The sequence below is a fragment of the Lemur catta genome, chromosome 14, assembly GCF_020740605.2.
Source record: "Lemur catta isolate mLemCat1 chromosome 14, mLemCat1.pri, whole genome shotgun sequence".
Lineage (NCBI taxonomy): Eukaryota > Metazoa > Chordata > Mammalia > Primates > Lemuridae > Lemur > Lemur catta.
Window position 1 is genome coordinate 67,957,426 of NC_059141.1, and position 16,001 is coordinate 67,973,426.

Below are 16,001 nucleotides of genomic sequence, written 5' to 3' on the forward strand. Positions count from 1 at the left end.
TTCCAATATTAATGACAGATCCAGGAAGTTCAGAAAACACCAAGCAGGACAAACACAACACACACATACACACACACACACACACACACCCCTAGCATATCATGTTCAAACTGCAGAAAACCAAAGACAAAGAGAAAATCTTAAAAGAACCCACCAGGGGCTGGGGAGGGAGAGCACCAGAAACAAGAATAAGAATTACAGCAAATTTCTCAGAATCTATGCAAGCAATAGAGTGGAGTGAAATATCTAAAGGAGTGAAAGAAAAAAAAATACCAACCTAGAATCAATGTAGAACACACACTGAGACATACATTTAAATAACTCTGAATGACAAGGATAAAATCTTACAAACTTCCAGATGAAAGAACAGCTGACTCAAAGAGGAAAGAGAGATATCCTAGCTTCAGATTTCTCCTCTGCAGTGGTAGAAGCAAAAAGAAGGAAAGAACTTCAATCTTTCCTATCCTTAATAAATCCTATACACAAATACACAAATAAATTGTCTTTCCTTCTCTCTTGTGTTAGATTCCCGGTTTCTGGAGCTTGTATCTTCTTTCTTGGTTAATTCTTTGTTTTGTTGGAGCATGTCCTCCAGTGGCTTCCTGAGAAAGGGTTCATGGCAGGTAAATATTTGGAGACCTTGTAAATGTCCCTTACACTTTCAACACATTTGTTTTCAACACACCTGCACCCATGTGAATCCTATACATAAATAAATTGTTTTTCCTGTGACAGACCCAAAACCAGATGTGCTCAAATGCCTGTATCAGGATTAAGGGACTCAGGGAATAAAACACTCATGTAATCTATGTAAAGTAAATGCCAGGGAGGTGCTAACAATAAGCTGCCAAAGAAGTCTCAGGAGAGGGTAAGGCGAAGCGGTTAGGAGGAGAGGGAAACTATAGAGCTTGCTATAGATAGATAGTTACAACTAGATGGATAGTATGCATATGATTCTATCATGTAATGTCAAAGAGCTCTTGAAATAGAAAAGACTCACCATTACTGGAAGAGCCAGTAATGGATTGATAACACTGCAAAATGAAGGAGTCTGGTTATGGGGTGGGGTAGGTGGGTGGATTAAAGCTTTCTAAGGTCCTCTAGGAGGAGCTGGAGGAGAGGCAATCACTACATCGTGGAGCAGAAGAGCAATGAATTAATCCTGATATTAGGTGTGGGTTGGTAGCTAAGAGAACTGAATATCAGAAAACTAACAAACTGGCCAGGTGCGGTGACTCACGCCCATAATCCCAGCACTTTGGTAAGCCCAGGCAGAGGGATTGCTTGAGGCCAGGAGTTCAAGACCAGTCCAGGAAACCCCATCTCTACAAAAAATAGAAAACTCAGCCAGGCGCAGTGGTGCTCATCTGTAGTCCTAGGTACTCGAGAGGTTGAGGCAGGAAGATTGCTTGAACCCAGGAGGTGAGGTTACACTGAGCTATGATTGTGCTACTGCACTCCAACCTGGGTGACAAAGCAAGACCCTGTCTCAAAGAAAAAAAAAGAGAAAACTAACGAACTAGCAGAGTGGGAAATGAAATGAGAAATCTGAACAAGCCAAAGTAAAAATTCTAAAAAAGTATAATTGATAGTATAAATTATAATATACAGTCAACCCTTGAACGACACAGGGGTTAGGCATGCCAACCCTCCCTCACAATTGAAAATCCATGTATAACTTCTGACTGCTCAAAAACTTAACAGCTTACTGTTGACTGAAGCCCTATCCAATAACATAGGTTAAGACATGCAAGCTAAATAAAAGAAAATGTTATTAAGAAAATCATAAGGAAAATATATTTACTGCTCCTTAAGAGGAAATGGATCATCACAAAGGTTTTCATCCTTGTGGTCTTCACACTGAGTAGGCAGAGGAAGGGGGGGAGGAGGAGGGGGGAGGGGGAGGGGGAGGGGGAGGGGGAGGGGGGAAGGATTGGTCTTGCTGTCTCAGGGGTGGCAGAAGTAAATTCATATGCAAGTACACTCGTGCAGTTCAAACCATGTTGTTCAAGGATCAACTGTATATTTTATTATGTTATATTCAAATATATTTAGTAAACTAAGATGGATATATAAAACCAAATAAGGCCAGGTGAGGTAGCTCATGCCTACAATCCTAGAACTTTGGGAGACCCAGGCAGGAGAACTGCTTGAGGTTAGGAGTTCAAGACCAGCATGAACAAGAGCCAGACACTGTCTTTACAAAAAAATAGAAAAATTAGCTGGGTGTGGTAGCACATGCCTGTAGTCCCAGCTACTCAGGAGGCTGAGGCAGGAGGATGACTTGAGCCCAGGAGTTTGAGGTTGCAGTGAGTCATAATGATGCCACTGCACTCCAGCCTGGGTGACAGAGACTCTGTCTCTTAAAAAAAAAAAAATCTTAAAATGTGAATTTCCCAATATAGGTGTTTAATGCTATAAATTCTAAATACTGCTTTAGTACATATCACTAATTTTTATATGTTGTATTTGCATTTTCAGTCAGTTCAAAATAGTTTTCAATTTCCACTATGATTTTCACTTTGTCCTATGTGTTATTTAGAAGTACTTTAGTTTCCAAACAATTGGCTATTTTTCAGATAGCTTTCTGATTTCTCAGGTAATCCCACTGTGGTCAGAGAACATACTTTGTACAACTTGAATCCTTTTATACTTGAGACTTGTTTTATGGCCCAGAATACTGTCTTGGTAAATAGCCCATGTGCACAAGAAAAAAGTATGTATTCTGTTGTAGACTGTTCTATAAATGTCCAGTCAAGTTAGTTGATAGTTTTGTTTAGATCGTTTACAGATTTTTCTGCCTAGTTACTCTCCAATTATTGAGAAAAGGGTTTTGAAGTCTCTGACTATACCTGTGCGATTGTCTATTGGTTTTGTAGATCTGTAAGTTTTTGTTTCACATATTTTAAAGCTGTTTTAGGTACATTTAGGATTTTGTGTCCTCCTGATGAGCTGACTCCTTTATCATTACATAAGGTTCCTTTTATCCCCAGTACAGGTTGACAATCTCTTACCTGAAATGGTTGGGACCAGAAATGTTTTAGATTTTAGATTTTTTGAGATTTTTTAATATTTGCATTATACTTACAGGTTCAGCACCCCTAATCAGAAAATCCAAAACCTGAAATGCTCCAATCAAAATTTCCTTTGAGCATCAATGTCAGCATTCAAAAAGTTTCAGATTTTGGAGCATTTCAAATTTCAGATTAGGGATCCTCAACCTGTAATAATCTATGCTTGGAAATCTGTTTGATATTTAATACAGTGTTAGCATGGTATATCTCTTTCATTTGATTAGCATTATCATGGCATATCTTTTTCAATTCTTTTAACCTATTTAACCTATTTCTATCTTTATATTAATGTGAGTTTGTGTAGTATATAAAGAAGCCTTGCTTTTTTTCAAAAAAAACCCAATCTGGCAATCATTGCCTTTGGATGTTTGGGACACATATGTAACATGAATATTGATATGATTACACTTAGGTCCATAATCTTTCCATTTGTTTCCATCTTTCTATTTGTCCCAGCTGTTCTTTGTCATTTTTTCTCTTTTTCTGCCTTCTATTGAATTCAGCATTTTTTATGACTCCTCCTTTTAGGACATTGCTCAAATGTCACTTTCTCAATAGAGCTAATTTATTCCTAGCTAATTTGTCCTTTTTGACATTACAGGTATCCCCATTTTTCTTTCACTTCCATTTCTAACTTATTGGCTAACATGTTTAAAATACATATCTAATTAACCCATTAGCTAGTGGCTTTCGTATGTTTTTCTCGTAGCCAAGATAAATATATGTTGATGTAATATCACCAGTAAGTTTCCTATTGTTGAAGCAGCCAAACTTTCTTGATGTAAACGCTACTTGGTCAGTCACTTATTCAGTGAACATACACTGAGAGCCTGCTGTGATAGCACTGGCAAGATTGTTGCGAACAACAGTCACCACTTCCGCAGCATGTTCTCATGGGACATGCTGTATTATTCTTTTAGCATATTCCTAAATGTAGTCTGCCAATATTTTATTAGGAACATTTAAATTAAAACTGTAAGTGATTTTTTTTCTGTGGTTTTCTTTGTTGTGTTACCTCACAAGGCTTTGTTAATCATATATTCTCAAAGCTGATTATATTTTTGCTTTATTACCCTGCTTATCAATTCCAGCTTTAGATTTAATCTCTTTCATGGGCTAGTTCCAACACACTGCTTTTAGTTTTATATTTAGCCTTGCTCATTTTTTTTGTTTTATTTTAATTATATTCAATTATGATTTTATCCTTACTTTGTCCTCTTTTGTTTTTTTCTTTTCCAATTTCTTTTAGATATACACAATTCATAATCATTTTCAGTTTAGTTGTAAAAATAAGTTAAAGGTAAGTACTCTGTAATAACTTTACTTGCAGCCGTAAAGTTGTCATGTAACGTAGTCCCCTTTCATTTTATTCCAGATAATTAGTAATTTGAATTTTGATATTTATTTTAGACCTAAAGTTTTACTTAGGGAACTATTTCTTTTTCTTATGAGTATATATCCTAGCTAAAGTCATCTATCTATGCTTTTTAATTTTAAAGCTCATTAACTGAGGATGTAGCATCTCAAAAATTCTACTTCTAACAAATCTCTGCTTTTTAGAATTTATTAAAAATTTCAGGGCCGGGCTCGGTGGCTCATGCTTGTAATCCTAGCACTCTAGGAGGCTGAGGCAGGTGGATAGTTTGAGCTCAGGAGTTTGAGACCACAAGAGTGAGACCCTGTCTCTACTAAAAAAAATAGAAAAAAATTATATGGACAACTAAAAATATATACAGAAAAAAAATTTCTTAGTGACCAGAATATGACCCAATGATAACAAACGAGTGATGAAAAAATCTGTTGTCAGATGACCCGGTTCCCATCCTGGGCATGGTACTTAACTTTGCTTCAGTTTTCTTTACTTTGGGAAAATAATGATATCTATATTTTAGGTTTGTCATTGAGAATTATTAGATTATAAACATTTAAGATATTTAGAAGACTATCTGGCATAAAACAAACACCACTAAATTTTAGTTATTATTATCTCATCAATTTCTGTAAATTTTCTCTGAACAAAAGAGTAAAATATTCTGTTTTTGTAGAAGACCACATGATAGCTGTCTTTATTTATTTTTATCTCCTTGATGTGTCAGAAGTTGAAAGAGGTATCTTACTCCTCTCAATAGTATGTTTTTTGTAACCAAGGTAGCACTTGCTTCTGTATTTGGCTATAAAAAATGCTTTTACCCTCTTGGCCAATTTTGCTATTTAGCATTGTGTGATATCTATTTTCATACCATTAAGGTCAAGGTTAAGACTGTAAGTTCCACTTTGATATCAATAAGGCTGCTCTTACTTCCCTTTTATTGCTTTTGCCTGAAATGTTTTGCCCACTTCTTTGCTGTACTTCCTTCATTTCTGTTTTAGATCTATTTCTTAAAAACATAATATGGCTGGATTTTGTTTTTTTAAACCATTATGATTATCTTAGATAAGAAATTCACCCATTCATATTTTTTGTGATAATATATATATTTTGTTTTTGTTCTACATCTTGGTTTATCAACTATTATATTTGAGTATAACATAATATATGCATTTTAGTTTATACCATTAACACATTTTTTCAGTTTCTTTACTTTTTATGACTTGTTCAGAAAAGAAAGGCCTGAAATGTGAATTAGCATTACAGACACAAATGCCAGAGAGCATAACTCTGAACTGTCTGAACCGCCTCATAAATACAGCCTAAAGAGGAAAAAAAAAATCATTTACTGAAACTGCCTGCAGATACACTCAACTTCTTCCTCCAGATAGTCTACATTTTATCCCTATATCAAGCAGCAACATCAGAAAATGGTGTAAAGCAGTGCTGTCCAATTTGGTAGCCACGAGCCATATATAACAACTAAGCACTCAAAATGTTGCTATGTAACCTAGGAAATACACTTATTTTTAATTAAATTTCAATATCCACACATGGCTAGTGGCTACTCTACTGCATGGCATACTATACTGAACTGCAATATTTTGATTCTCTGAAACCTGTATCCACCTAGTTTTCCTTAGTGCTAGAGTCCTCTATTCCCACTGAAGAACTACTCAATGAAAGAGGCCACAGTTCTCTTATTGAAGTTATTGGAAGGTTGTACAGTTCATTACCCAGAGTATAAGAAAGGAACATTTTTATTTAGACTTTAATCCCAGTTAGTCTTCATGCCCCATTAACAATCAATACGGTTTTTCATTATGGAATACATAAATCATGTAACAGACGTCTACATTTTGTCATGGCTATTAAAGAGATCAGAGACAAACTTGCAGCTCAATTGTGAAAACTCTGGAAGATCATAAAACTCATACTTACCTATACATTAAATTATCTTTTTTTTTTTTTTTTGAAACAAAGAGTCTCACTTTGTTGCCCAGGCTAGAGTGCCGTGGCATCAGTCTAGTTCACAGCAACCTCAAACTCCTGGGCTCAAGCAATCCTTCCACCTCAGCCTCCTGAGGGGACTACAGGCATGCGCCACCATGCCCAGCTAATTTTTTCTATATATTTTTAGTTGTCCAGCTAATTTCTTTCTATTTTTTTAGGAGAGACGGGGTCTCACTCTTGCTCAGGCTGGTCTCGAACTCCTGAGCTCAAATGATCCGCCCACCTTGGCCTCCCAGAGTGCTAAATTATCTTGTTATTAATCTGCTACTATGTATTTTCCCTATTGATATCTATGTCTATATTTCCTCTCTAGTGACCCTTAAAAGCCTCATACAAGACATTATATATAAAGTTGGTAATAACAATTAAATAACTCACCTGGGATCTGCCCATTTTCTGCTGGTCTTGGAAAAACGTGAAGTGTGAAGGTAATGCTGGGGAAAAAGGAAGTAAGAATGAAGTCAGGAGGAATCTGGCCTGCCTTGCAGCTCCTGGATTCAACTTCCTAAAATGCTCCACAGAAGAAGCAGTTTGAACAATGTGGAGACATACATATGACCAGATCGTATTGAGCTCAGATGTCCAATTTTTCACTGGGTGAAAGTAAACACATGTATCCCAATGATTATTAACAATTTATGTCCCTCTCTGAGGCACATAAAAAATTTTAAATACAACCAATTAATAAATTACAGAATACTAATATAGAAACAATGTCTTCATTAAAACTAATGTGGTAGGAAATACTGTTCGCATTGTTTATCCGTTTTCCTATGAATACCGGGAATATTGTTGAACAATTCACAGAAACTCTGGAAAACAGAATGATTACTTTAGTATAAGATTTTTTAAAAAAATATTTGTTGTCCTACCTTGATTGCAATTTCATAATCTTTTGATAAGACTTGTTTTAACTGTGCAAAGGAAACAAGAAACTCTTGTCTCTATCAGTAACAAAGGAGTGACCTGTAACAATCTATTGACTCTCTCAGGCTCTGCGTTTTATCTTTCAAATGAAGCAGAAATAGACAAACCTCTACACTCTTCTTGCACTGCCATTTTGAGATTCTAAGACCAGAATAAAGAATCAAAATATCCAGATGTCAAATACATGGATAGACATCACATGTGAGCTCAGACTCTGAAAAAATGTCAGTGGAGAACAAAAGAAATGTGGGCTGTTCGGAGAGGTTAAATTAAACTTCCTCAGCTCTGGTGTGTGATCCCTTCCCCCAGGCCATGAACCACAGAGAAGGGACGCTTCCTGTGCAACCTGCCCCTAATTCACCCCTCTCCTGCTCTCCAGGCATCCGTTGTCAGGCATCTGATGTGAAGTCTGAAGTCATGCTCACTTAGAGCAAAAAAATCAAAAATAGTTTCTGGCCTTGCAAATCTAAAATCTGTTCCTTTGGGGAGAGGTCCCTTCCACTTCCACTCTGAAGCTCTGGTGAGAAGTCTAATAGGAGGTTTCTCCCAGGTGGGATACCTTCCCTCTCAATTCTCTAGAACTGCTTTGTTCCAAGGGAGATGGGACCCTGGCCTAGAGGACAAAATCATTTAGCAGGAATCTTCATATAGGGTCCCCAGCCTGCCTCTCTGGGAGGTCGCTGTCCCCTAGAATCCCGGGCTAGCCCTTCTATAAGCTCGAAGCAAGACCCCTGGGCTTCTGAGAGGAGTCAGACCTGTGCCACCTGGGGCTGTGAATGACCCGACGCTGGCCGGCTTCTGGGCACAGTACCTTACCAGCAGCATCAGATTTGGCCAACAGATCTGGCCTTCAACTCCCTCGCCCGCTAGCTATGTGAACTTGGGTAAATGATCCACCTCTCCGTGCCCGTTTTATTTGCTAAAACAGGTGGCTGTGAAAATTCACCGAGATACCAAATGAAAGCAACACCCGCGTAACCATTAACTACCGGATACGAGGCTAAATGCTTCACACATGGCATCATTCAGAGGGCGGAGAAGCCGGCCGGGAGCCGCGTCCTTCTCGGAGCCCGCTGGGGGCGGCCCTCCGCGGGGACAGCGCCGGGGGTCTGCGGTGTCCGGCCGCGCTCTCCCCATGGCCCGGCCCTAGCTGCCCCCGACGCCCGGTTGGAGCCGCCAGCTCCGGTCCACACGGGCTCCCCTCTCCCCGCGCTCCTACCTCCACGCAACCCCGCAAACCCCACTGCCCGTAGTGCGCGCAGCTCAGCGCCCAGATCTGGACAAGCCATGATCGCACACCGGAATCAGCGGCGCCGGCCGGGACGCAGCCCCGCGCATCGCACATGCGCACAGACGGCGGAGCGCGCAGCCTCCCATCAGCCCCCGCGAGGGAGGCGGCGCCTCCGCGGCCGGAGGGCGGGGCCGGAGGGCGGGGCCGGCGGGCGAGCCGGGGCGCGGCAGGTGCGCCCCTCCAGACCGACTGGAGCCCCGCTCCGCTGGGAAAACACGCCCGAACCTCCCGGTTTCTCCTAATGAATATTTCATTATCATATCTTTTGCCAGGCTAGCATCCAAGAATTACACAGTAATACACGAAAACTTAGGAAAATCAGAAAATTGACACAAACCGAAAGAAAGAAAAGAACATTAGACACAGCGTAATCCCTGGCTCACTGAGATTCATGTGTTAATCAACAGACGCACCACCTTCTGTTTACAGCAATGCGAACATATACATTCGTAATATTTATAACTATCCTTTCAGAAAACATTGCCTTGGAAAATATAACACCAATTTTTCCCAGTGATAATAAAAGAAATAAGCTTTATTCACAATATTACAGCATCAAAAATTGTACAAAATATTTATTATTCAGGTTAATAAAAGAGGAAAAGCTAAAGAAAATGACATTTTGTAGTATATGACATTTAAAAGATTTGAATAGGTAGAGATTCCTAGGACTTTCTCAGAATCTTTAACAATATTCCAAACAAACAAGTTTCTGTGCCAGTTTTCTCTTTGCTTCTTATTTTGTACTGCCTTACTCAACAGGACATTGTAACCTTACTCTAAGAGGAAAAAAAACGTTTTTGGTTTTTTTGTTTGTTTGTTTTTTTGAGACAGAGTCTCAGTCTGTTGCCCAGACTAGAGTGCCGTGGCGTCAGCCTAGCTCACAGCAACCTCAAACTCCTGGGCTCAAGCAATCCCCCACCCTTAACCTCTCGAGTAGCTGGGACTACAGGCATGCGCCACCATGCCCGGCTAATTTTTTCTGTATATATCTTTTTAGTTGGCCAGCTAATCACTTTCTATTTTTTTTAGTGGAGACGGGGTCTCGCTCTTGCTCAGGCTGGTCTCGAACTCCTGAGCTCAAACAATCCTCCCACCTTGGCATCCCAGAGTGCTAGGATTACAGCCATGAGCCACTGTGCCGGGCCCACAAATTTTTGATGTACCGATTAATGCATAACCTACTGACACTGAAAATGACACTGCTTTATATCTGAATAAAGTTTTACTATTGTCTTGTACATAAACAATTTAGCCTATATGTTGTAAGCTGTATCCAATGATTACAACCTCTGTATTGTATCCTCCAATGAAAAAAAAAGAACAACTTCACTATGAGGACAGGAGTCGCTGTCCCCTCTCCTAAACTTTCCTATAAAAGCCTTCCAACTTATAACAATCTTTTGGAATACTCCCAACTTTGTTGGTGTATCTTCCCATGTCAATTCTCACATTTGGCTTCCAATAAACCTTTATCAGATTATTTTTGCCTAGCTGGGTACAGTGGCTCAGGCCTGTAATCCTAGCACTTTGGGAGGTTAAGGAGGGAGGATTGCTTGAGCTCAGGAGTTTGAAGCCAGTTTGGGCAACATAGTGAGACCCTATCTCTAAAAGATTTTTGAAAATTAGCTGGGTGTGCCACTCGGGAGGCTGAGGCAGGAGGATTGTTTGAGCCCAGGAGTTGAAGGTTGCAATAAGCTATGATCCTGCCACTGCATTCTAGCCTGGGTGACAGAGCAAGACCGTGTCTTGGAAAAAAAATTATTTCTGCCTCAACAGCCTAAAATTTCAGTCTATGAATGAAAAGCAAAAGGTCTCAAATAACTAAAACTATTTTGAAAAAAATACAGTGGGAGGAATCATTCTGCTTGAGTAATCAAGACTGTATAGTATTAATGGAGAGAGACACAGATTAATGGAACAAAACAGAGAACCCAGAAGCTGACTCACACTTCAAAATTAAAAGCTTTCACTCTGGAAAAAAAAAAAAAAACAGAACAAAAACAAAAACCCTGTTAACTAATCAATACACAATCTTGTTTTATGTGGGTTTCTGTATAAAGACACCTTATTTATATTTTATTGATCCATTAACATTAACTTTATAGCCAACAGCACCATAACTCATGCCTAAGAAAAGCATATCCAGCACGGGTATTTCTCTATAAGGCACATCACAATTTCTTCCACTTAGGAACATCAGACAAAAGGTACAAAACTACAAAACAGGTGGCACTAAACTATGGGGAAAGGACATTGTTTCCAGTACGAGGAGCTGAAACAAGGCAGAACATGATCTTATTTGACCTCAGCTAGAATCATATGCATCAGGCAACTCAAATTTTTCACAACTCTGCATGTCTATGAATGACAGTGAAAGTACTACAAGTACTGATTTTGCAGTTACAGATTTTGGTGAATAGGTGAATTCACAAATATGGAATCTGTAAATAATGAGGATCAACTGTTATTAATAAATGGGGAGAATAAAAAATTCTTACTTGCTGACAAGTAAATACAGATTACATAATAAAGTTAGAAACTCTACAATGGATATTTAAACTCATGGTTAAAAATTATATGAAAATAGGAGATATTTATATTTCGTCAAAGAATTATTCCCACATATTATGCATTCATTATAAAAAGGGGGAAAAGTAGCTGTTATAGTGGAAAAAGCTGGTAGATAGAGGTTAAACAAATGGCCAAAGCAGGCATCACAAATATCAATACAAAGGCACAACCACGTGCCTCCTGATGTAATGTGTTGAGATAAAATGTCACTTTATAATGTTTATTCAAAGCATTCATATTTTGTATCCAGTCAGTTAAGAAACCAGAAAACCCAAACTGAAAGGCATTTTACAGAACTGACCTGTACTGTTCTTAAAAGCTAAGGTCAAAAAAGACAAAGAAAAGCAAATTAAAGGCGACTAAAGAGACATGACAAATACTAATATAATACATAATCCTGGATTGAAAAAATAAGGATAGGTAGAAAAGACATTATTGGCAAAATTGACAACATCTGAATATAGAAATGGATTAGATAATAAATCAATGTTAATTTTTCCTGATTTTGATAATTGTACTGTTAAATAATTAACTATAGGCTGGGTGGTGGCTGACGGCTATAATTCCTTTACTCTGGGAGACTGAGGAAGGAGGATCACTTGAGCTCAGGAGTTCAAGCTCAGCCTGAGCAAGAGCAAGACACCGTTTCCGCTAAATATAGAAAAATTAGCCAGGAGTTGTGGTGCATGCCTGTAGTCCCAGCTACTTGGGAAGTTTAGACAGGAGGATCACTTGAGCCCAGGAGTCTGAGGTTGCTGTGAGCTAGGCTGACACCACGGCACTCTAGCCTGGGCAACAGAGTGAGACTCTGTCTCAAAAATAATTAATTGATTAATTAATTAACTACAATAATTATATAAGCAAATGTCCTTGTTTTTCAGGAAATAATGAAGTGTTCAGAGGTAAAAGATCAAGATGTCAAGAACTAAGTCTAAAATGGTTCAGAAAAAAATTATATACATATACATATGTAGGTACACATACATATATAAAGAGCACACATACATATGCATGTATACATACACATATTTATATGCATCTATAAAAAGGTGCCCGTGTGTGTGTGTGTGTGTGTGTGTGTGTGCGTGTGTGTCTCCAGAGAGTCTGATAAAGCAAATGGGGCATCACGAAAACAATTGGTGAATCTGAGTAACGACGTGGGTGTTACCTCTACTATTCCAGCAACTTGCAGGCCAGGAGCAGCAGCATTTGAATGGCCAGAGTGAGGCCTCCAAGCGAGGGGCACCCCAGGCTGCTGCGCTGGGCAAGGCACTGCGGTACCCTGAGGGACGGTGTTGAAGAGATTATGGCATCTGTAACCCACAATGTTAAAAAACAGATTTTTTGTAATAATCCTGAGGACCATCCATTGATCTTTCTAGAAAAAAGATCTCTAATTTCACTAACAAGAATATGAAGGAAGTTAAGAAATCTCCAAAACAGCTGGCTGCTTACATAAGTAGAGCAGCTCTGGACAAGCTGTGAAAAGCCCAAGTAAGCTCAGCAAAACAGAAAGCCCACCATGAAGATACAGTGGGTTTTTTCCTGAGGATCCTCAGGGCCATGAAACAATGGCCCAAGCTTTGTTGAGCGGGGATTTGAAACTGAATGTAGCTTTAACTTTCTAGAGAAAGAGAAGTGTAAGTGAACTTGTAGATTATTTGGTGAGGACAGAAGACTCTGGAGTTACATAGATTGCCTTCGCGTGCTCACCGAGAAAGGAAGCACGGGAAGCACTCTCTTTACAGGAAGAAAAACAACATACCTCACTTGGCTAGTGTGTAGACTTGTTCCCTCTAATAGAGTCACTACTTAAAAGCAAATTTGAAGAATATGTAATAGTTGGTTTACATTGGCTTCCAATGTGTTTGTATTTGATGTGTCCCCTAGAAATAGTGTTTTAGTCAGTTACCAGACTGCATGTTTTAGTAAGGAGTATGTGTGGCCAAGAACAAAGAATGTCCATTCCCTATTTATTAAAATTAAAATGAATTTTAAGTTATGTGCGAAGTATCTTCCATTTACCATTCTAGTTGCCAAATGAAAGAACGCACACAGGAAATTTAAATGATTTACTAAGGAGAAAAATAAAACCACTTTGCCTCTTCCAAAAAAACCAAAAACAACTGGCTTCAAGCAGTCATTAAAAGGTGGTGGTCAGAATTATGATCCAGAACAGAAATTATCAATGATGAAAAAATTCGTATTTTAATTAAGTGGACTATAGGAACAGGAAAACCATCTTACTCTGAGTCTAGGATACAGTGGTACTATAGATAAGGATGTAGATGCATACTTATTACAATTCTATGGAGAGATTTTGTCTTCTAAAGAGCATATGGTTATTCAAAACATCCCTGGGCCATATGATTTCTAAAATACGATCTCATCTGAGAACTGTGAACTGTGGAAGAAACCAAAACCATTTTTTTCTTTTAGAAGCCACATAATGAAACCCTAACAATCTGCTTCACATTGAATTGGAAAAATATCCAAAGGAGCAGCTCAACTGCAACGAGGTATAAGTTCACCATGAAGACTGTTCATCTTTGCTGCATTTAGAATTTAATGGTTATTTGGTAAGATTGTTTAAAAATTATTATGTTTTAATGCAATCCTGCATAAGAATATAGTTTATACTATATGAAAAAATAAAACAGGACTTTTTAATAATAGGAACTATAAACACCAATCATTAATTTTTTAAGATTGTGTTTTATTAAAAAACTCAAATGTGTGTAGCTATTTTCTTATGTTGAAACGATTTTTGAAAGTTTAAAACATCACAGCAAATAATCAATATTAAAAATTTTCTGTCCACACTGAGACACTGTATATGCAAATGCCTTAATTATTATTAAGCCAATGTCTTTTTATACCGTCTGTTTTAAAAAATTAAAACCAACCATGTTTCTGGCATGAAAAAATCATGGAATTAAATTAGAAGTTTACATTCATGTAAAATGCTGTTGTTGAAACATATTCCACACCACTTTCAAAATAAGAATATTTTCAGCATCCGATTTTTTGGCCAGAATCATGTATGTATGTATCATCCCTATATAAAGAAAACCTGAATATGTATTTGTATAAATGTTTAACTGGAAATGTCCATGGAGTTGGCTAATTTATATTCACTTTTTATTGTATATAGATTTCTAATATTTTTTATTTCTGTATTATTTAAATTTTCTTCGAGTAAATTCACTAAATATTTCTAAAAATTTTATTAATAAAAAACAAAAAGTTAACAAAAAGTATAAATGGGCCGGCCGAGGAGGTGGCTCATGCCTGTAATCCTAGCACTCTGGGAGGTAGGGGCAGGAGGATTGCTTGAGCTCAGGAGTTCGAGACCAGCCCGAGCAAGAGCAAGACCCTGTCTCTACTAAAAATAGAAAGAAATTAGCTGGGCATGGTGGCATGTGCCTGTAGTCCCAGCTATTTGGGAGGCTGAGGCAGAAGGATTGCTTAAGCCCAGGAGTTTGAGGTTGCTATGAGCTAGGCTGACGCCACGGCACTCTAGCCCAGGCAAGAGAGTGAGACTCTGTCTCAAAAAAAAAAAAAAGTATAAATGGATTAAGTGCTCTAAATAAAAGACAGATTTTCAAACTGGATGAAAAAGCTAGACCTGATAATATGCTAGATGTGTTGAAAGTACAAGAATGGGAAAAGATGTACTATGCAAACGTTAACCATAAGAAAACTGATGTGGCTACATTAGTGTCAAAGAAAGCATACTTCAAAACAAGGAGGATTACCAGAGATAAACTACTGCAACACTTTATGATAATAAAAGATGTAACAATTCTACATGTACATGCACTTAATAACAGAGATTCAAAATACATCATGTCTAGGCTGAGCATGGTGGCTCGCACTTGTAATCCTAGCACTTTGGGCAGCCGGGGCAGGAGGATCACTTCAGGTCAAGAGTTCAAAACCAGCCTGAACAACACAACGAGACACCCTGTCTCCACAAAAATAAAAAAAATAGAATTTAGCCAGGCATGTTGGCACACGCCTGTAGTCCCAGCTACACGGAGGCTGAGCCAGGAGGATTGCTCGAACACAGGAATTTGAGGCTGCAGTGACCTATGATTGCACCACTGCACTCCAGCCCAGGTGTCAGGGAAAAGAAAAAAAAAAATGATGTCGAAGTTGACAAAACTAAACTGAGAAAATGACAAATCCACAATCATAATTAGATATTCTAAGACTTGGAGTCTTCCCTCTTCGTCTTTATCACAGGGGCCATAATGCTTACCACAATGAAATATTAAGTATGATTTTTATGATATTTAAGTAATTTTAAGCATGATTTTAAGTGTAAACATCCATGCAAAGCAGATACAGAAAGTGAGTTGCTCAGTCATCCAGCAATAATTGAGTCTCTATTTCCCACTTATTCCCCTCACAGGCATTCTCTACAGGGGATCTGTATCTCCTCTCCTTCCTCATATGAACAGATGACACAGGCACAGGATTGTCACCCAACCCCAGAAATGCTGTGAGGGCCCTGCGCTCCCTTGGAGATTGGCCATGGCTCCTCATCTTCTCCCAAGGTCCTTTTTCTTTTTCACAGAATGTTGCTGGGAGACAAGGGGGCATGATTGCAACAGTGACCTCAGTAGAAGTGTTAATATACAGTTGTAAGATCTGAGCTCCCTCTTTATTCTGCAGATTTGACCTTGCCAGGAAATGCAGGTGCTTCCCCTAGACTTCTTTCTTTTTGTGCTTCACGTTAGGCAGCTTC

General features: G+C 38.6%; 1 protein-coding gene and 1 pseudogene across 2 annotated transcripts in view; one reads left to right on the forward strand and one right to left on the reverse strand.

Annotated features, from left to right (window-relative positions):
• LOC123649949 (zinc finger protein 33B-like) overlaps positions 1-8,694 on the reverse strand; it is a 32,962-nt gene extending 24,268 nt beyond the window's left edge. For both annotated transcript variants that reach the window (XM_045568278.1, XM_045568277.1), the window contains exons 1-2: positions 8,603-8,694; positions 6,835-6,890 (exon numbers count right to left, since the gene is read on the reverse strand). In XM_045568278.1, coding sequence (XP_045424234.1) covers positions 6,835-6,890; positions 8,603-8,672 — 126 coding nt within the window. In that variant the 5' untranslated portion in view covers positions 8,673-8,694. The remainder of the gene's footprint in view (positions 1-6,834; positions 6,891-8,602) is intronic.
• Positions 8,695-12,554: 3,860 nt separating this feature from the next.
• On the forward strand, positions 12,555-13,625 carry LOC123649761 (annotated as a pseudogene).
• The last annotated feature ends 2,376 nt before the right edge of the window (positions 13,626-16,001 follow it).